Here is a 23,228-nt window from a genome sequence, read left to right on the forward strand (position 1 = left end):
TCCTGTGATACAGATATTATTTCATTTAATGAATCTCTGAATTCCTTAAGTCACTTTCATGAGCTAAGAGTTTTCTTCCCTTCTTTTCAAATTTATTATTTTCTGTAGTTTTATCTTCTGTATTCTCTCCACAGCTCCTTCCATTCTCATTGTGACTATAGCCAGTCAGTTCTGCATTTCAGTTACAGCATATTTTTAATTTCAGCCTTACAATTTTTTTAGATCTATTATCTCTACAGCAAGGGTTTCTCTGGTATCTTCTATGCTTTTTTCAAGTCCATCTAGTAGTTTAAGAATGTTGTTCTAAATTCTTGTTCAGATATATTGTGTATGTATGTTTTGACTAAGTCTCTGGCTGTGATTTCTTCTTGACCTTTATTTTGGGGAGAATTCTTCTGTCTTGTTATTTTGGCTAAGTTTCTGTATTTTGTGTGTTTTGAAAGCTAGTTATGTTTTCTGCACCTGAGATCAATTCTACATTAAAAAGGGGTCATACACTGTTCAGGGTCTGGCACTTCAGAAAGTGTTTCTGGTGTATGCATTTGCACTCTGCTATTGCAGTTTGTCTGCTCTTTCCCAATGGTCAGTCCTCTGCACAGTTCCTCCTCGTTTGCAGTGGGGGAATGTTTGGACCTTTAGATGTCATAAGTCTGGAAAAAAAAGAAAAAAAATGATAAAAAGAGAGAGAGAGAGAGAGAAAAGGAAACGGGGGGGGGGGACAACAACAACAAAAAACAACAAACAAACAAAAAACTATAAGTCTGATGCCAAAGGGAAAAAAAAAAGAAAAGAAAAGAAAAGGTAAAGCCTGGTCTTATTTCCACCAGAAACACAGGTGATGCTTTGAAGCACCCTGTGATCAGTAGATTGATGCATATGTGGTGCTTCCTGTGGGTGATAATCTGGGGGAGAGGCCTGCTGTGCTGGCTCAGAGTCAGACCTACCCCAGGAAATATGCACTTGCTGGGCACAGGATTGGGGTGGAGATTGGGTTTCGTGTAAGCATGTTCCACCTCCACTGGGGGCCATTGTGTTGCTCTCTGAAGTTCCACATGTTGATGGTGAGGGAGAAAAGGGTGCTGTGTTACTCTGTTGTCCCAGAAAGGGGATCCCACACTCCCTGCTGTTCAGGAAGCCTTCACAGAGTAGTGAGGTCAGTGCCTGGTACCGCACTCTGCATACATTTTATCTTTGGTTCATAGCTGGGATTCAAAACTCCAAATCTGAAAGGACCTGGCACTGCAGGGACCCCCTCCCCACCCCCCTTTCAGTGCAGAAACTTGCTGTGCTATGTCTGGTGTGCTTTGTCCCAGAAAAACAGTCCCATGCTTGCACAGCATGCAGAATCTTTGGTGTAGCATAGGGAAACCAACAACTAGGTTATCCATCCTCTGCACAGGCCTCTGCCCGTTGCTGTTGAAAGGCTGTTTGCTGGTACCTACAGGGTCTTTTGTCCTTGGAGAGGACAAATGTACTACAGGAAGGGGAATGTTCTTTTCTGGTGTGACCCAGGAAATCCCTACACAATATTGTGCTCTCCGGGGCCAGTGCCCTCCTTCTCCCTAGGATTGCATTCCACAGCTCTACTCTTGCAAAAGTCATGCACTTCCACAACCTAAGTTTGAGCTCCACATACTGTTTGCAAAAAACCTGTGACACTCAGAAACCCCGCTCCCAGTCCATGTTCCAAAGAGATGTTCATCTTGTGTGAACTCAATGTTGCACTCTCAGTCTCTTTCTTTCTCTCCCTTTTCTCTCTCTGTAGAAAGGGTTCCCTCCCTTCCATGGCACTGCAGTTTTCTCTTACCCAATTTACTTCCATGCACCTGGCAAGCTGTCTCCCTCCAACTGTGACCATTTGTGTCCCCTCTAACTGGGACCAACTTCTCCCAGTCCTCAGATGGATTTCCTGGGTGTTCCAAGTGATCTGACTTCAATACAGCTGTGTTTGAGGGAGGAGGGAAGCCCAGGGTCCCCCTACTTCTCCACCATCTTAATTCCTTCTCTTTGCATTATAATTTTAATGCAAATTAAAATGTGTTCTATGGAATTCATTTTCTTTAGGATGTTTTAGGGGTTTGTCACAATTAAATTGATCTGGTTTTCAATTAATAAATGAACATAATCCTTATAAGTTCTTTTTTAAACATATCTTCTTGTGGTATCTGGCTGACTAAGTCAGAAGAGTATGTAACTATTGAGCCCCATGCTGGAAAAAGAGATTATTTAAAGAAATAAACTCAAAAAAAAAAAAAAGGAAAGAAAAATAACACTCTTTTTGAAAAATAAACATCTCTTCTTTTATTGTCTATTTATCCAATGTTAATACTGGACACCAACCCATATGATTTTTATTGCTAACCAGAGCACTCTAAGTAGTTGTTTAATATGGGGTTAATCTCTGTAAAAACCCGCATACCTTTCTTTTCTTGATTTACATATACTTCAAAAAAGTATATTCTTTTAATGACAGAGAGAGAGAGCAAGAGAGGGAAAACAAGCCAGGGCAGAGCTGGAGAGGGAGAAGCAGGCTCTCCACTGAGCAGAGGGCCCGACATGGGGCTCGATCCCGGGACCCTGGGGTTACAACCTGAGCTGAAGGCAGACGCTTAACTGATTGAGCCACCCAGGCACCCGGTATACTCATGTATACCAGCTTTATAAGTATTTCTAGTTGTACTGGAATGTTACTTTTTTTTTTTAAGAGATTCCTTGAGGGCATTATGCTAAGTGAAATAAGTTAAAAAGTGATATGTGAGGGACGCCTGGGTGGCTCAGTGGGTTAAGCCGCTGCCTTCGGCTCAGGTTATGATCTCAGTGTCCTGGAATAGAGTCCCGCATCGGGCTCCTTGCTCGGCAGGGAGTCTGCTTCTCTCTCAACCTCTGCCTACTTGTGTGCTCTCTCTCTCTCTCCTCTCTGACAAATAAATAAATAAGTAAAATCTTAAAAAAAAAAAAGTGATATGTGAAATCTAAAAATAACCAAAAAACAAAAGCCCAAAACAAAACAACAACAACAAAAATCTGGTTATGACTTTTGAAACAGTCCAGCATTTATTGGGATGCACGTCTATCTTAAGTCTCAGATACAACTTGGGTAGCTCTTTATCTTATTTGAGTTAAATGATTTGTTGGCTTATTTTATCTTATTTTTACATTCCTTATCATGTTGCTTTTACTAAATTGCATTTCTGTTCATTTATAGGCTTCCCATCTTAGGTTTTATCCTTTGGTGGAAGCAGTAGGTAAGGGAAATAGCTGTATCATAATTTTTAACTCATCACCACCTTGGGTTCCTGTCCAGCCTATTAAATTTAAAATAATTTTCATAGCAGAAGACAAGTTTGATGGTTAAATTTTGTAGTTATTTTTGCATGTGGAGGTTTGCCCTAAGAAAATTAAGAAATAAAAAAGATCAAAGTAAAATGGATTGTGATGGATAATATGCATTTAAATGAATTGGTTACTCCTCATTTAGACAATGAAAATTATTCTTATTTATTAAAGATTAATAAGTGAAATTTTATTCTGTAATTATTTACGTGGTAATTCTTTATAAAATTTTAATTCATTTAATGAAATATAATTAGGGCTATTTTGCTATATATTTATTGAATACTTGTTATATATTTATATTGCTATGAGTCAAAATATAACTAAGAAAAGGAATGTTCACCACCCTCAGGGAATTTTCAACCTGTAAAAGGTTGCATATTTTGGAGTTCTTGCTATTTTCTGGCATTGGACTAGTTATTTTATTTATGTTATTTCTTTCAGTTTACACTTAATCTTATTATTCCTGCCTTACATACAGAGAAGCAGAAAGTTTTTCATAATTGCCCTTTGCTTTGAGGCCTTCAGCAGTAATCTTTTTTTTTTTTTTTTTTTTTTAAGATTTACTTATGTAGGGGCACCTGGGTGTCTCAGTTGGTTAAGCCACTGCTTTCGGCTCGGGTCATGATCCCAGAGTCCTAGGATTGAGCCCCGCATCGGGCTCCCAGCCACGTGGGGAGTCTGCTTCTCCCTCTGGCCTTTTGCCCTCTCATGTTCTCTCTGATGCTCTCTCTCTCAAATAAATAAATAAAATCTTAAAAAAAGAAAGATTTACTTATGTATTTATTTGAGAGAGAGGGCAAGAGACAGCACAAACAGCTGGAGGGGCAAAAGTAAAGGGAGAGAGAGAACCTCCAGCAGACTCTTTGCTGAGTGTAGAGCCAGATGTGGGGATTTCAGGACCCCGAGATCATGACCTGAGCCAGAACTAAGAGTCTGCTTCTTCACCAAATGAGCTACCCAGGTGCCCCAGCTCTAATTTTTTTATGCCTTTCATCCCTGGTTAAGTCCTTGACCACAGGAAGCCAGAACCTTCCCACTCCCCCCATTCAAACTGCATATTCATCCTCTCTACTTGGATGTTTAATAGGCATTTCAAACTTGCCATGCTCCACTCCACTTCTTCTGTGCTCTGTCACATCTCAACATGTGACAACTCTGTCCTTCCCCCAACCCTGTTCTACTCTCAGCTTTCCACATTTCTGCTGAACCAAATTCCAACCTAACAGTTGCTCAGGCCAAATGCTTTAGAGTTATTCTTAACTTCTCTTTTGGTCTCACACTCTGCAGCATATGCAAACCCCTTAGAAAATTCTGTCATTTCTACTTTCAAGATATATCCAGCATACAACCACTTCTCAATGCTGCCATCCTGGCACAAGCCACCTTCTGTCACCTGGGTACTGCAGTAGCCCTCCTAATTAGTCCTGCTAATTCTGCCTTTGCTCCCCTTTGGTTTATTCTTAATATAGCAGCCAGTGTTTCTTTAATGTCTAAGTCAGATCTTTACATGGCTGTGCTCTGAATGCTGTGGCGCTTATTGGCCTGTGAGAACTCCTGTTTCTCAGTATCTTCACCTCCTCCTCTTCCTCTCCCACCCATCTTGCTCCAGCCACATTGGCCTCTTCTCTGCTTCTGGAATATACCAGCCACAGTCCTGGCTCAGGGCCTTCATACCTGCTGTTCCCTCTGTCTGGAATTCTCTTCCATCAGCTAACATAAGGAACACTTCCTCGGATCTTACTCAGAATTGTATTTTCAGAGAAGCTTTACCTAAATATCCTGTTTAAAATTGTATTCTCCTCACAAGACTCCTTCGAATACTTTTTTCTTTTTCCTTTCAACTTTTCTCCATTGCCTGTATGTTTTTTGTATATTGTACGTACTTTATTTGTTTGTTTTGTTTCCTGGGTATTCCATGGTATTCCATTGGTTAGCCCGTGAGGGCACAGGTTGTCTGAATCCTCAGAACTTGGGACAAATTCTATGCTCAGTATTAATAATTAAATGAGTGAGTGAATAACTGCGTAAATGAAGGTATTTTATCATCTGACCTCTGCTTAATTCACCTTCCCAACCTGCCGTCCAGCCATTCTGATCTACCTGAAGCCGCTTATACATATTCTACTCTCCATTGTCTTTGGGCCTTGGAATATTTTACTCTGTCTTCTTGATATCTGTTTTCCATTTTTGTTCCTCACTACCCACTGCTTTAACTTGCCTCAGGATTTCTGGACCTTCAAGGTAATAATTTCTTGGATAATACCTTATCTGAAATTCTTTTTTTTTTTTTCTTTAAGATTTTTATTTATTTATTTGACAGACAGAGATCACAAGTAGGCAGAGAGGCAGGCAGAGAGAGAGAGGAGGAAGCAGGCTCCCTGCAGAGCAGAGAGCCCTATGTGGGGCTCGATCCTAGAACCCTGGGATCATGACCGGAGCCAAAGGCAGAGGCTTTAACCCACTGAGCTACCCAGGTGCCCCCTTATCTGAAATTCTTAGCTAATGTCACGATTATAGCCTAATTTCTGGGTTAAGAATGGCCTCTGGATTCTCTTAGCCTCCCCCACATACTTCTGTCCCAACACTTAACTTACTGCCCTTGATTTTACTATTTACCTCTCTGCTCTGTCTACATGCTTATGGAGGGCAAGGACCATGTTCTGTTTGCCTCTGTAGCTCTCATACTTAGTGTAGGACTTGGTGGGTCAGTGAATGTTGTTGAATTAAAGAAATTGTGTTCAGCAGTTTTATTGCAAGTGTTGCACAATCAAGATGATTGAAGGCCACTGGCTAGAGATGCCAACCCATATTACATTTATTACATTTTTCTGTCTATGTATTATTAAAAATGGTTCATGCTACACTTCTTTCTAAACACATACCAGAATAATTATTAAAACTTGGTGATTTATAAATAAAGTGTACATTAGAGAGAACTGAAAATCATAAATGAGACATGATAGAATTTCTCCAAGGGTGAAAGGGCATTGGGGGATGATGGCAGAGTAAAATTATATTATTTGAAAAACATTAAGAGGAACAAAGTTTCCTACAATTAACTTCTGTGTCATATTACTGAGAATATTTAGCCATAATTATGGAGGGTATACATTTGAAAAACCAGATTACTGCAATTAAAAAACATAATAACATAACTTATGGCTCCATTTTGAATACAATGTTCTGTTCAGTTCCCATTGTCAATGCAGTATTGGTTAATGAAAAACAGAAGTGGCCTTTATGGGCACAGGCTCTATTTTAAAATAATGAGGCTAATTCAACAAAAAAGATTTATTTAATTAGAGCTTCTGACATAATAAAGCTGTGGATATTTTGTACTGCTTTGCTTTATTTTTAAGTCCCTTTACAGTCAAAACTGATAGGAAAATGTTGCAAGTATGGACAGACTGAGGATATGAAAAAAATATTGTTAATGTATGAAATTGCACAAATGACAAACTCTGATGTACACAGTTTGTAGTAAATGATTTAAAGGCATTAGCAAAGGAAACACACCTCTGGCATGTTGCTTATGAATTTCACTGAGAGATGAACCATCGGCGTTGACTCATTGCCTGCTGGTGCTTACAGTTCTTTACCGTGTGTCAGAACGAATGTATCCCCTTGCGCTTTAAAATTTGTGGAAGTGATTGTTAGTTTTTAACATCAAGTAATAGAGACACGGTAAGAAGCACATGAATGTACTTATATTGTAAAGCATTTGGATTTACATTGAAAATCAGTGCCTAGTAGAGCAACAAATGTGTTCAGGTGACATTAACATTTTAAAGATTATTTTTTTCTTTAGGGTAATAGTTATTAAAAGAGAAATAAATTTTGACAATATCTTTTATTTATATATATTTTTAAAGATTTTATTTATTTGAGAGAGAGAGAGAGTGCATGGACACACAAGTGTGGGGGAGGGGCAGATGGAAAAGGAGAAGCAGACTCCCTGCTGAGGACAGAGCTCAACGGACTTGGGGGCTCCACTCCCTCTGGGATCCTGAGATCATGACCTGAATGGAAGTGAGATGCTTAAATGACTGAGCCACGTAGGCACCCCCACAATATCTTTTAATATTTGATGACTGATCAGAAGGAATGTTATAATGTAGACCTTCTCTTCTCTCATGTACATTTGCTACAGTATAGATTAAAATAGCACCAAGTGCTCTAACATATAATATCAAAAATTTGAAAGAACTTTTTGTTTACTGGAGTCTAATGCTGGTGTTTTTACTGTAGATCTTTTCTCTGTTTGGTGACTCATACATACATGCATGCACACACTCTGTAACATGGTAAGTACATTACTATGTATGAAAACCACTCCTATTTTGTGTCTATGTGCTGTCTAAGACATAAGCATCTTTTGCAAACAGCTTTGGGAAAGGTAAAGAGAGCATGGCGAAGTATATATATATACTTCTTGAAACTATTGGCAACAAATGACAAGCATCACTTTTACTTGCATTTTATTCTCAGATCTCATGTGAGAATCAGTCATATCACCATACTTTCACACAAAGGCTGAGAAATGTAGCCTTTAGCTGAAGAGTGCCTTTTTGCACTCAACTCTATACCATGGAGAAGGGAAAGGAGTGTTGATAGAAAGCTTCAGTCTGTGCACGTGTGATGGAAAGGCTCTTAAAGTCCAGTCTCTCAAAGAGTCAGCCTTTAGTCCTCCCTGCGATACTCCTCCCAGTTGACTGTCTAACCTGGTATGAAGTATATCTAGTGTTTTGAAAGGAATCAGTTGTTAAAAAATCTTCCTAATGTATTGTCAAGACTCTACTATGCATCAGTATTGTGGTCTTCTTGGTTTCAGACACACACTTTTTTTTTTTTTAAGATTTTATTTATTTGAAAAAGAAAAGTTAGGGGGAGAGAGAGAGAGAATGAGTGCAAGCACGAACAAGGTGGCGGGGCAGAGGGAGAAGGAGACGCAAACTTCCTGCTGAGCTGATCCCAGGAACCCTGGATCACGTCCTAAGCAGAAGGCAGATGCTTAACCCACTGAGTCACCCAGGTGCCCCACTGACATACATTAAATTTTACATGTCTTTGAGATGTGGGTCTAGTACCATACCTAGGACTCGGTTTTCAGTATTTGTTATGCTTAGGGGGGTTTTATCATTTCCACCCTGGTTTAGGGTATTCTACTTTTGTCAATAAAATACAAGCTGCATTTGTTTTCTTGGAGAGCTATCAATCTGCATTCATCTCAAGTTTGTGAGTCGCAGGTCCTTTCATATTAATTATGCCCCACATATTTACCTTATGACTTTCATGTATTTAGCAAATGCTTTATTCCTTTGGTTAACATATTTACCCCTGGACTTCTGCCTCAGCTGCTAAAGCTTCTCCGGTATTTTTTAGCAGCTATGTCCTTATCTTTTGGAAAAACCAGAAATAATCATGCTGTGAAACGTGGCTGAGGCTACAGGTCACTAACTTTCTATAGTTAACTTTTGCAGTAACTTCCATGGTTTGATATGGTTCTTCCAGTTTTCACAACAATGCTTCAAAGATGGATTTTATCTATAAACCTAGTTCAGTCTGACTGAACTTGGTTTTTATGTTTGCTTTTGTTGTTTTATTTTTCTAATAAACAAAAGCAAAACTTATTTTATTTTTCAGGATTTTATACTTGGCTCATGATTATTACTGTATGAATACCTATGGCAAGAAAAGGAAGTAAAATTGCCTAAAATATCAGTATCTGGAAATAAGTACTTTCAGTATTTTGATGCCCAATCTTTTGTAAATTCTCTTTGTGTCAATACATGTACATAACATGCCCATAATGATATAGTTAGGTCAATATTATGAGCATCGTCTTTTCAATGACCTTTTTTCTCATTTTCATATTTTTTCTATTGTTGATGATGAGGCTACTTTAATTCTCTTCCATTTCCTTTCCTGCTACGGTAAATATTCCTGTATAGCTATTCTTTCTTCCAATGCATTTTTGTCAAGTGGGATTGATGCTGCATTTGGAATTATGGTCTGGTTGCCCGTTTCAGCATTCTGTCTCATTTGTTTTGGAGATGATCTAGAAATGTGCAGATCAGACCCTACATTCTTTTTTCATGATAAGTTCATTTTATTAAAAGAGTTTGGGCACTAGCTTTTTACTAGAATTTATACATTATTCTTCTATGTATTTACCCAATTTAGTACTTAGTCAACTCATGGAAAAGATGACTTTCCATTGGAGAGCTCACTTCACCCTGCAATTTATATATTAGAGTTTTGCAGAAATATTTTTAAGGATTATGAAACCTATTTCACATGACATAGCCTTGTCTAAGAAACAGCTTTTCTTTAAAGTTTTATTCAAATTTAAGAACCTGTGGTATTTCAAGACCTATCAAAATAGAATAACATCCCAGTCCAAAGGAAATGCTACTTATTTGATACCTAGCTTTAGTACCTCCATATTAAGTATTAATTTCTCTTTGAAAATGCTCTTAAACTTTTGATTCACAATGTATTTTATAATTTTCCAGAGATTGCTATTTACTTAGTTATTTAGAATTTTTATAGCATATAATTTTGATCTATGAAAAATGTCCATATCCCTCTTTACATATCTTGTCACTGAGAATGTAAGAGATGTGTTTTGGACAGGACAGTATTGCTGAACTCATCAGCCATATTTTTCCCTTTATGGCATCATCCATTTGTTTATATTGATGCCTAACTTACTATAGGTTTGTGCTCATAAAGACATTGGGATTATCATGGTGAGGAAAATAGACATATTGTCTCATCTTAAGGAAACTTGCAGTTTAATGAGAAGACAACTATTAAGGAAATATATATGCAAATAAATGTAAAGTTATGACCTACATAAATGGCAGAAGAGGTGTGGTGAGTGAGATTGCCTAAGAGACTAGTTGACTACGTTGATTGTTTATTGGTTGGCTGCTTCAAGGAAGGTTTTCCTGAGAGAGAGTTGAGCTGAGAGCTCTAGGATAAGGGAAGAGTTCCTATAGAAAAGGCTGAGATAGGAAGGGTCATGTCACAATTGAGTAAGTTTAAGAATGCCATTTAAGAGTTTTGGTCTTTATCCTGACAAAAGTGTAGGGCCAATACACAGAGGGGTGATGTGATCTAAATCACATTTAGAAAGAATCTGTGTATTTGTAATTTGGAGGAAAAATGTAGAAGGCAAAAAAAAAGTGTAGGTTCCTAGTTGGTGGGTTTTTGCAAGAATCCCATTTGCAAAAAAATGGTAGATTGGTTGAAGTGGTTGTGGTAGTAGAGATGAAGAGAGGTAGATGCATTCTACAGATATTTGGTGGTAAGAATTGAAAAGATTTGATGACTGATGTCATTTGCATCACATTTTTGTATTTGCAAATACAGGAGAGGAAAGAATCTAAGATGATACCTAAGTTTTTGGGTAACCAGACTTGGTGGAATTTGGTGCCATTTGCTGAGAGGTACAAAATGGAGAGGACCAGTTTTTGAGAGAAAGGTCATAGGTTTGGTTTGGATCAGTTGAAGAGATCAATTGTCTGATAGTAGATAGTAGATAGTAGATGTGACATTCTGGAATTACACAGTACTTCGGTTTAAGGCAGTAGGTAGTTTCTTTGAATATTATTTTAAAGTTTGCAATTCTTTTTAAAACTAGAATTTTAGAAAGTTTATTGCTCTTTGTTATTATTTAACATATTACCAAAAAAATAACTTAAATATTTAAAAATACACTTGATACTTTATGGGACTCCTCTAATACTTAATAGCTTTAAAGAGTGACGAGGCTTTGTTCTGTCTTGTAATTTTTTTATTTGCGTTTTTTTTGGGCAGCATAATATAACTATTCTCATCATCTAATAAATAGATTATATTGCTGTGAATGACCTTTCATTAATCAGCTGTACACAAAATAATGTAGGCAATAGTAGGGTATAAGGAGTTAAAAATTGTAACTAGTGGAGGCAACTGGCTGGCTCAGTCAGAAGAACATTGACTTGATCTTGGGGTAGTAAGTTCAACTCTACATTGGCTGTGGAACATACTTAAAGATATATATAACTAGTGGCTATATTAGAAGTATATGGTGTTTTTTCACAGAGTATAAACAATTTTTAACATCAGAGATGATATGATTTTTAGCAGATATTTAAGGACAGTCACTCTGTCCCACATAATGGGTTATGCTAACCTTAGTTACGGATATTCTTGGTGGCATACTGTTTTATACAAACCCAGATCTGAAATATTAATGTGCTCTATGAGTTACTCACTTTATTCTGATTATTTATGCTGTTGACTTTGTATTCCCCAAATATTAACAGTGTTAAAAATAACAAAATCTTTTGAGTTTGTGGAAGACTCTTAAGTGACTTTTCAGTGGAGCATTGACTAGTAAAGGGTTTGAAGTTTTTCTACCTTGCCATAATCATTCCTTAGATAAGGGTCCATTATGTTTTTTTCCTTTATTAACATGAGAATAAAAACGAAATTACAAAGGGTTTAGAAATAAACCATTTTCTATTCCTCGAATAGAAGTGAATATCATCAAAAAGAAAACAGAAACAATATAAAACTTTTCTAATTTCAATTTTGAGATTTTATTGCCTTTTAATGCAGTAGTATTTAGATATTTCTAACTTCAATCAAAATTTTAAGATGAATGCATTTTTCATGTTTTTAAAAACTAATATCTTATCATTTTTTATAGGTCTCATATCTTTTGGGTGAACAGAAGTCTACCTTTATGGGGCTTACAGGTTATGTACAATTTTGTTCTATCCCTCTACTTCTGGCTTTGTTCATATTTCATAGAGAAATACTGTTGGAGAGAAAACTATTGATATTAAAACTGAATTTGTTTTATTGCTTAATTAATCTTGATGCATGTCTTGGACAGATGTCTTTTTTCCCTATCCTTGTGTTTGCCTGAGCCCTGCATTCTACCTTTTGAGAATTTCCTTCTGATCAGGATTAGACTTCAGAAAGTTTTTGAGGGTATGGAGAAAAACAGAGTAAATCAGTGTATTAAGGCACCACAAGTTCTCAAAATGACTCTAGGTATTCATTTTATACAATCCTTGAAAAATTCATTAAAAGCCCATAACCGTGTTTGCTCTTTTACTGTATCTACAGTGTCTGGAACATGGTAGAATCACAGTAAATAATTATCAAGTGCATAAACAAGTGAATGAATGGCTCATATAACCAATAGCAAGAGCTTGGTCCCTAAACAGATAATTGTGTAAATAAAAGGAAAAATATGTTCTGGCATAAAAGGAGTCCTGAGGAAAGAGTAAGAAATGAGAGGGAACATGTCTGAATTATATTGTTGGGGTGTTCCCTAGAATATACCTCTTCTTTGTTCCTTTTCTGTTGAATTTTACGCCCAGCAAACTTTTTACATGTTCCCATTTCTCTGCTTTACATGTACTCTTGTCTCTCTCCTACAGATACTTTTTACTTTGTTATTTTTCAAAAGTAAAAGTTCTTTAAAGAGTACAGTCACTAAGATAAAAAGGTCAAAAATTACAGATTGGAAGACAGTTGAATCTTGGAAGTAATGGAAAGACTCTAAAACCAACTGTATAAACAGCCTTTAAAATACTTTAAAATCAAGTGTTTGGTTTGTTTTTTAGTCATTAGGATTGTGAAGTCTGTACATTTTAAATGTTATAATGGATTATTTTAACTATGAATGCATTGTGTTTATAACTATGAAATCAAGTTTTTACTGTCTCGATATTTCATACTTTTTTTTGTAGTCAAGTTGCATTTAATTTTTTTTGTACTGATTTTCATTGCAGTGTCATTAAGTACAAATACTTTTTCAAATATTTAACTGTTCACTAAAAATGTAGTCTTTTAATCTCTAGCTTGATTCCTATATTATTCTTCAGTGAGATACACTTTTAAAGTAAGTTAATATTTTTAAGAATAGTCATATATGGCCTTGAAATACATTTTCAAATTGCTTTTATCTGATAATGATATTTTACAATAATAATAATAATAATAATAATGTTCATTTTCAAATAGGATTTTGAGTAATCCATGCTACAAATGTTCTAGAGACCATCTAACACTACTTATAGAAAAAAAGCATGGATGATTATGATTTAAAGGACTTGTGGAGAACATTTAAGAGGTGTGCATTTTATATCAGAACAATGCCTGGCTTCCATATGTACTTCTGAATATATTTTACTTGTATTGCCATGCATTCATATGCTTTTTTATTATACTTCTGTTTTAATATTCACTTAAATCAAAGTTTTCATTCCAATAGGAGTTAAAATTTGAAACTCCAGGGTATCTGCCTTTCTTATGCAGATAGTCTTAAACCTCAAAATCTTTAAATCAATATATTTGTTATTAGAGTAATTTCTTGTTTATGCTTGCTTATTTTGCTTCTATTCATCTACTCCAAAGTGCTGAAAGTACTTAATACAAAATAATTTGGATATTTTTTCTAGTTACCTTTTCTGTTGCAGTTATAGCCTTTTGGTAGTTCAGCAGCAGAAATTGTATATGTAATAGAGAATGTAGAGAAAGGTGGAAGCTTGTCCAGGACATGCTCTTCCAGCTGTGAAAGAGGAATTGGTTATGAAGTCCATTCAAATAAAATCTGACGTATCTTGAACTGTTGATGTGGACTATTTTGTTTAGTGTTCAAGGATGTTGCTGTTTCATTTTGTTTGAGGTGGGTGACAGGAGAGAATGTATCTCTCAAGTTGAAGCTTACATTCTTTTATTTTCTGAAAGGAACTGCTGTCGTTGATAGATGTTGTAGAGGTGGTGGAGGTGTTGCTGGGAGAGGGTAGTGTTTGTGGTGGTGCAGTTGTGTGTGATTATGCATATTAGGAACACACACAAAAGAACCTATTCTCTACATACCATGTAAACTCCAGCCAGTCTGACTATTCTAATTCCACATTTATATTTGAGATAATAAAAGTATTTATTAAGGAGTATTAGGAATATAAAACTAAGCTGTAGTGTTGGGAATGGCTTGCAACCTGCCACCTGTATATAGAAGTTAGAGTGCCACATAATACCTCCTTATGTTTATATCTGTATATGATACAGATACATGCATACATATACACATATATGTCCATATTTATAAAGTTATTAGTATTATAATCATGAATATATTTTTAAAATTTTATTGCATTTTCTCATTAAGGTACATTTTTTTTTCAGGTTTCAGTGGCATTGATAAGTCTGTTTGAAACAATACTACTTGGTTATCTCAGTTATAAGGTAAGTTATTTTAATTGGAAGTTTTTGGCTGATAGAACACATTACTAACATAACCCAGTATTCCTCTATTTATAATTTATACCCTGGGGTAAAGCACGTTCGTCTTAAACCCCTTTAATTATTTTGGGCCTCTGTGGTATGTGATAAAAATCTGTAGTATAATAATGTTTTCCTTGATGGCTTAAAATATTTCACTAATTCCTGTGCTTAACTTACCTATTATATAATGCTTATGTGAGGCAAGCAAATGGAATGGTCTTGCTTTTAATTGTTCTTAACCTCTTTTCCTGATCTATAGAAAAAAATATTGAGGGAACAAAAACATGTCTGCTAGGCATTATTTTAATGAATTATTTAATTTTTGGTGAGGCTGTGTCTGGCTAACACAATTTAACAAATATTTATTGAGTCCATATTTGATGAAGAGCTCCATACTGTGCATTGTTCTTTTCTCAGTGAGTTTCCATCTAGAAAGGGGGATAAGCAGGAGAAAATTATGCAGATACAAAATACAAATAATAATAATACAAAACAGAACAGTAGGTACTTCCGGTGAGGAGCAAATCAAGTCCCATGGGGGTAGAGAGATATCTTATCATATGATGAAAAGAAAATACTTGACTGATTTAAGCAGAGCAGAATCCTTGAATCAGTGATTTCAATAAGGAAAGATGAAAAGACAAGACACCAGGGATTTATAGAATTAGCAAAGGCATAAAAGAAGTAATGTGCATATAAAATTGGAAGAATAATATAGAAGTCTAGGCAGAATTTGGGGGCATTTGGGAAAATATTGGTTGGGAAAATTTGGCACAATATTGTGAGAGCCTTGTATAACAACATATAATGGGAATTTGATGGAGAATGTTGAACATGAGAGTTCTATAATTGTAATTAAGTTTTAAGAGTATTAGTTCAGAACATCTGTGCAGCACAGGTCAGAGAGGCATCACACTGAGAGCCATGTGCTAAATTAAGACACAATTATAGGAAGGAAAACTGGGAATGAGTTTTTGGCTGGGTCAATAGAATAGACAGTTGATGCAAGATGAAATATAAAGAAATCATCAACCAATTGGTTGAGAAAGTTGAGGAAAAAGCATGATCAAACATCACTTTAACATTTTCTAAATTCAAATGACTGGGATCAAGGCAAGAAAACTTAGAAAAATTACACCAAGAAAAAATCAGATTGGAGTCAAGATAGATATAATAATGGAAACGTTTTGGAAATAGTGAATTTGAGGAGCTTATGGATAGATAGGTAGACATGACATGTGGACAACTAAAAATGAGAATCTGAAACATGCAGGGAAGAGAGATTTAAGATGTGGAGGTCATTTTCACAGAGATGGTGAAGGAAGCATGTAAGTGTCTTAAGTATGGGATAATAACCAACAGAGAAGCTAAGGCTCCTTTGATGGAGATGCTTCATTATGGTTGTTGGAAGAAGGACAGAGTAATCAGGGAACACAGAGACATAAAAAGAAAGGTAGAAAGACTTTGGAAATCATTTGTTATTCACTTGTAAGAAACCAATTTCAATGGTGTACAATTAGGAGTAGAAGTGCGAAATGAAGAATGTTGATTAACTGGGATAGGGTCACTACCCTAGAAGTGGTCAAATGAGGCAGAGAGGATTGCCCAATGATGGAAAAAATCTGCATCCTTTAGAGAAACTATGTAGAAAGGACTAAAAAAAAAATGATAGATGAAGCAAGTTTTACACAAGTAAGAATGAATAAATTAAGTAATTGGTAGCTATTTATGGCTTATAATTAAGGCAAATTTGGATAGCAGAAACTCAGTGAGCTCCTCCTCTGAAATTAGATTTTTTCTTCAAATTAGATTTTTGAGAAAAATTATAGAGAGGTACGCAGAAATGGATAGTGCATTAGCAACTATATACATTCTAATATTGTTCTTTGATATGTTAGGTTCTAAACTATCAACGTTAATAGCAAATCAATATTTATTTTTATATTTGTTTACATGTATATACAGATAATGTGCATATTGTATATATTATATACATATATATAATATTTAAAAGCAAATTTAATACAGTAATCTGTAAGCACTTTATAATTCTTGAAGTTAAGCATTCTACAATAAGCATGATGACTTAATCCTTAACAGAACAGTTTAAACAATCGTGGAGACTGCAGGTTTCGAAAAACAAAAACAATGAATAAAAAGAATTTTAAATGAGCAAAAACTCTATCAAGTGCATGTAGAGGTTAGCAGATAATGATTTAAAAATCCCTGACATCAACTTATTGAATCCTCCATCCTACAGAAGTGCAGGTCTGTACTTAAATCATCATTCCATTCATGTTTATAGCTCCTTGGCAGAACAACCACGGGATCGCCCAGCAGTAAAGTTCTTATTCTTCTGTTACCATAAATATCCTCTATGTCTTTATCAACTGCTTTCAAAATAGAACTCTATTTATACACACACATTCATTAAATCAAAAGGAAATGAAAACAAACCCCAGCATAATTTCCAAAATTCTGCAAACAAAAATCCAACATACCTAGAAGGCTTCTGTTAAATCTACAGTTCTTTTTTCTATAATCACTTTATAAAAAGCAACAGTTTTGAAATTTTAACACATGATGGGCTCCTTTCTGGCAAAGAACAAAGGATTTGACTAGGACTCCCAGACACCCATAGATACTGGTGATTCTTCTTCTTCTTCTTTTTTTCCCCCCCCTAAGATTTTATTTATTTTTAGAGAGAGAGAGAGAGAGAGTGCAAGGGTGTGAGTGAGAATGGGACTAGGGGCAGAGGGGAAAGGAGAGGCACAAACAGACTCCCCACGGAGCACCATGACCTTGAGGTCATGACCCAAGCCAGCGGAAATCAAGAGTTGGTTTCTTAATGGACTGAGCCACCCAGGTGCCCCAATACTGGTGATGTTGCTTCTGGTGCCATGGAAATGGTGAATCTGATTATTTTTCAGTTTATATTTAGAGATACAAAATAAGACTACCTTAGGGTTACTACACTATTTTAAATTCACTAAAAGAAGATAGGTTATCAGTCTCTTTAGTTTCATCTTTACATACAGGTATTTTTTTTTTAAGATTTTATTTATTTATTTGAGAGAGAGAGAGAGCAATAAGAGAGACCATGAGAGGGTAGAAGGTCAGAGGGAGAAGCAGACTCCCTGTGGAGCTGGGAGCCCAAAGTAGGACTCGATCCAGAGACTCCAGGAACATGACCTGAGCTGAAGGCAGTCACTTAACCGACTGAGCCACACAGACGCCCATAGAGGTATTTTTAATATTGAAGAAGAAAGTGTTTTAAAAAAGTTCCTGGGTGGGGCGCCTGGGTGGCTCAGTGGGTTAAAGCCTCTGCCTTCAGCTCAGGTCATGATCCCAGGGTCCTGGGATCGAGCCCTGCATCGGGCTCTTTGCTTAGCGGGGAGCCTGCTTCCTCCTCTCTCTCTCTCTGCCTGCTTCTCTGCCTACTTGTGATCTCTGTCTGTCAAATAAATAAATAAAATCTTAAAAAAAAAAAAAAAGTTCCTGGGTACATCTTGGTCTAACAACAATATTACCATACATCTTATAGTTTTTTGAGTGCATTTTAGAGGTACATAGATAATAGTTACAGCTTCCATTTTTATTCATGATAAAAATAAAGCCTGATACATTTTAGAAAAGTATCTATTTTCCTGCATTTTTATTGATTAAGGAAAGTTAGGTCCATACCAAATGTTGTAAAATGGTTGGATTAATGTTTATTTATACTTTATTGAATTCCATAAGAGAAACGTAGTTCTACACACTTAAAACAGATAAAGCTACCTAAGAAATTATTTTTCTTCTCTCTCTCTTTTTTTAAAGATTTTATTTATTTATTTGACAGAGAGAGCAAGAGAACACAAGCAGGGGGAGCAGCAAAGAGAGAAAACAGTCTCTTTGCTGAGCAGGGAGTTTAGCGTGGGGCTCGATCCCAGAACCCTGGGATTGTGACCTGAGCCAAAGGCAGATGCTAACAGACTGAACCATTCAGGAGTCCCTAATTTATGCATTAACATACTTCTCGAGCCCTAACAGGCAAGGAAACAAGCAGTTCTGTAACATGTTATTAACACTTATCCAGGAGATCAGTGGTAAAGGCATAGGGAGTAGGGCATTCCAAGCAGTAGGAGAAGTGTGAGCAGAGTTATAAAAGTATGAAATAGCCTAACTTATTCAGAGAACTGTATAAAATTCAGTATGGATGAATCTGTGGCTGGATTCAAGATGGAAATAGAAGTATAATAGTTACAAACAAGACCAGTAACCAGAGTCCAGATTATGAACCTTCATATAATCCAAGGAATAGTTTGGATATTATTATGTTGGTAGTGGCATTTTAGAAAAAATCTTTTGGCTTTAATATAGAAGATAAATCAGAAATTAACCAGATGAAGTCAGATAACACTTATGAGACTCTTAATTGTTTGAGAAAAAAGATCCATGAAATAAAATTGATGTATTACAAAAGGAAATGAAGAGAGTCATCAGAGATATATAACATTTTTGTTTACTATGAACTAAAGTTGTCCAAACAGTATCTCATAGCTAAGAAAACTAATATTAACCTTGCTGTGCATTAATAGAGATATGCTGACATATCACCAGTGGTAACTGTTTCCACACCCTTCCTTCTCTTGTTGGTCACATCAGTCTTTTCCCCAGCGACTGTCATTAACACCAAAGAGAGAGGTACAATCACCAGTAAAAACACACCAAGGATGGAATAAGCCAAATGTTAAACATTCAGTAAAAACAAAACAAAACAAAACAAGACAAAAAAACTGGTGAATGAAATGGTAATTTAACATGCACACCCTAAATCAGTCATAACTGCTTTATTGAACCAACTTGACTTAGCACAAGTAGGAAAGGTCTTTAGTCCTCAGACACTTTTCCAAATCCACACATCCTCCTGATCCATGCTGGTCAGATGATATGTTGTTAAGGTCGCAGAACATTTGTAGTTTCCAATCACAAGGCAAATTTCAGTTTAGTATTTTAGAAATTATGCTCAATACATATAAACATTTAAAATTTTCATTCACTTCAAGACTTCAGCTTAACCTTGGCTCAGACCTGTGTGGGACGGGGAATCCTTGTGAGGTTATCTGTCATTCCCACTTCCTTTCTTATTTAATGTTGCTGATCCTGGTCCCTCTGGGGCTGAGGAGGCACAGGGAGTGAGGTCAAGTCACCATCTGGAATGAAGGTGCCGAACTGGCACAAGTAGAGAGTCTCGTGTTGGGTTGCTCTGCATGACAGACACAAGTAGGGCCGCTGTGGTCTTCTGCAGACCTTTGCCTGATGCTCCTCAGATGCCTCAGTGCCTCTGGCTGGCCGCTAAGGCTGTGACCCAAGCCGTGGACCTCTGAGGTCCACCAGCTGTTGAAGTCTTGTTTCGCCTTCAGGCGCACCGCTGTGCTGAGTGTAAACTCCTTTAAAATGGCCATAGATTTTATTCTTTAGAGTCTCGTTTGGTTCCCAGAAAACAAGTACCTTTGTCCTAGAATTGGCGTCATTGTGGCTTGCTCTTGTTTCAGCCTTCTTTTCTCATTGCACTGTTGTCTCTTCATGTTTAGATGTCTCGGGCATGAGCCAAATACAGTCTCTATGTGTGAGCCAAGCTCCCAAAGTGGTTCTCTTGAGGAAGCAGCAAAGCATCACTAATATGTCAGTACAGAGGGTTACTCGTTGCTTGCATTTCTTCCTCCTGTTCCGCCTACCACTTTCTGGATAGCTTGGAGATGGTGAAGAATGACATACAGCAAAACTTATTGCCTAATATTTGAGTTCATGATTATTAGCCAGTCTAGAACCTTGCTTTGTGATGTGGTAGTATCTTCTATTACTGTAATATTTGAAGCCTTTGGGACCTCAAGGAAAATTAAGAAAAGTTCCTAACTTTGAAGCCAGTGTTATAAAATGACTGGAAAATACAGGGACCCAGATTTCAAATTGCTTTTCTTTTTTTTTTTTTTTTTAAGATTTTATTTATTCACTTGACAAAGAGAGAGATCACAAGTAGGCAGAGAAGCAGGCAGAGAGAGAGGGGGAAGCAGGCTCCCCGCTGAGCAGAGAGCCCGATGTGGGGCTCGATCCCAGGACCCTGAGATCATGACCTGAGCTGAAGGCAGAGGCTTAACCCTCTGAGCCACCCAGGTGCCCCACAAATTGCTTTTCTAATATGGAGATCTCTTCAAAGAAGAATAAACTGCTTTAGGGAGTTCTGAGTTTTTTCTTTTTTTCTCCCCCCCCCATTGGACACCATTTAAGAAAGTGTCAGTGATTAACCTGTTTATATCAGAGACAACTTCATGACTGTGTAGTATGCATTTGCACAGGGCTATACCTTTAGAAAGGCCTGTGCTTATTTTTTTTTTATTAACATGTATTTCAGAGGTACAGGTCTGTGATTCATCAGCCTTACACAATTCATAGAATGCACCATAGCACATACCCTCCCCAATGTCCATCACCCAGCCACCCCATCCCTCTGACCCCCCTCCCCTCCAGGGCTTGTGCTTATTTTAATATTCTCCTGTCACCTTCTGGAAATTGTTCATAATTTGTTAATAAAAAGCCCTGAATTTTCATTTTGCATTAGGACCCACAAATTACGTCACCAGTTTTAATGAATACTGTTGTACTATCTGGGTTGGAAGATTAGAATCTAAATGATTGAAAAAGCCCTTCCTTTAAGTTTTAACATAGAAACAATGTTAATACCAATGAACGTTAACAAATGTATGTATTTACAAGCTATTTAACATACTTTATAGTTTGTGAATATAACTCATGTAGTAAAAAAATTAAGATTGAATCACTTTTTACTGATTCTGTACCGTCTTTATTATGGGTATTTTTACTAGTAAGTTTTCTTACATGAAATATTATATGATCAAAATGTGTTGTGTGCAATATTCCAGACTTACTATAAATGTTTGTTCTACTTCTTAAACTTACCAAAAAATTGAAAGAGTACAATTATATTGAGAAAAATACTCTTTAAAAGTCATTGCTACATTTTTATGTAATGATTTGGTATTCTGTTAATGTAAGCATCCTTGCTAGAGAAATTCTGAGCGCTGTCTTTTTCCCCCTTTAATGGGATTCAGTATAATTGACTTTCATTTTTATTTATTCTTTCTTGGAAGGGAAACATCTGGGAACAGATTTTACGAATACCCTTCATCTTGGAAATAATTAATGCGGTTCCCTTCATTATCTCAGTAAGTCCTAAAAGCATCTTTAAAATAAATAATTTTGTCATTAGACTTAAGTCTTTAAATCTAAATACTAATAAATAATACATTAGCTCCAATAAATGATTTTAGGCTTTGGTTAGGATCATGGTATTAAAAATCAATAGTAAAATCAGTTGGATAACTGGATTATGAAATTAAATGAAAACAAATGAGATTTAGTGCGATAACAAAATAAAATACTTTTTCAGACATATATGCTCTGGATGTGCCATGTGAATAGGTGTTAATATTATCTAGATAGAGTAGAAATTAATCACTCCATTTCTTGTGTATATTGCAGAATTTAAAAAAAAAAGAAGAAATTAACAAGAAAAAAAATCAGACCTATAAGTACAGAGAACTGTTGGTTGCCAGAGGGAAGGGAGTGGGGGGTTGGGCAAATTGTACCCAATTTGGTGCAAGGGAGTGGGGATACAGGCCCAGTTATGAAATGAATGCCATGGCAAAAAAAGGCATAGCTTAAGGAATATAATCAATGATATTGTAGTAGTGATATCATAGGACAGATGGTAGCTACCCTTGCAGTGAACATGGCATGATGTATAAACTTGTGAAATCACTAAGTTGTACACCTGAAACTCATATAACATTGTATGTCACCTATACCCAAATTAAAAAGAAAAAAAGAAACGAAGTATTGATAAAAGTTTCTCATACTGAGCATATATTTATTTCTAGCTTAAACACAATATTTACTAAGTCCAATTCTCCCATTAATAAGAAAGTTGCCAACAGCCAGACAATTAGCAATTTGCTTCTTTATCAAAGTACTGTGGAATACCAATTCTACAATGATCCTGCTCAATTGCAGCCCCATAAGTATGTAACAAGCACTTTCCCATTGCAAAATTAGGTCTTAATCTGTATTTCATAGAGTTATGATAATGTCTGTTGGGGATATGCTTTCTAACACTTCCTTTGAACTTTATTTGGAAAATTATGAAAATAAGCAAATACTATTTTAAGTGGTTGCTTATTTCTGACAATTATTTTAATTTGAGTGATTTATCTAGAGGAACAACTGGAACTAGATTAAGACAGGCTAAGTAAATATAATCCAATTGAATATGGTTCCCAATGTCACTTAAAATGTTTGAATCTGAAGAGAGTAAGCGGTAATGTTATGAAAAGGGAAAGCCTTCTCTCCCTCCTTATTCCTACTTTCCCCCTCGAGCTGTAGGGAAGAAAGAGGTGATGTCTATTATAAACTGTCACAATGAAAGATTAATGATAGAATTACCATAGTTATAGCTAACATTCAATCAGAGCTCATTTTTTTCCTTTCTGCTTCTACAATAATTTCCCAAAGAATTTTTCCCTAAGTAAGACTTAGAC

The 23,228-nt window shown here is 36.2% G+C and overlaps 1 protein-coding gene across 3 annotated transcripts in view; it reads left to right on the plus strand.

The window, feature by feature from the left end:
* LOC111151086 (potassium sodium-activated channel subfamily T member 2) overlaps nt 1–23,228 on the plus strand; it is a 349,819-nt gene that overhangs the window by 107,061 nt on the left and 219,530 nt on the right. For all 3 annotated transcript variants that reach the window (XM_022508845.1, XM_022508846.1, XM_022508847.1), the window contains exons 4-6: nt 12,038–12,086; nt 14,533–14,592; nt 21,783–21,857. In XM_022508845.1, coding sequence (XP_022364553.1) covers nt 12,038–12,086; nt 14,533–14,592; nt 21,783–21,857 — 184 coding nt within the window. The remainder of the gene's footprint in view (nt 1–12,037; nt 12,087–14,532; nt 14,593–21,782; nt 21,858–23,228) is intronic.

This window comes from Enhydra lutris, unplaced genomic scaffold (assembly GCF_002288905.1).
Source record: "Enhydra lutris kenyoni isolate GAN:26980312 unplaced genomic scaffold, ASM228890v2 scaffoldscaffold25, whole genome shotgun sequence".
NCBI lineage: Eukaryota > Metazoa > Chordata > Mammalia > Carnivora > Mustelidae > Enhydra > Enhydra lutris.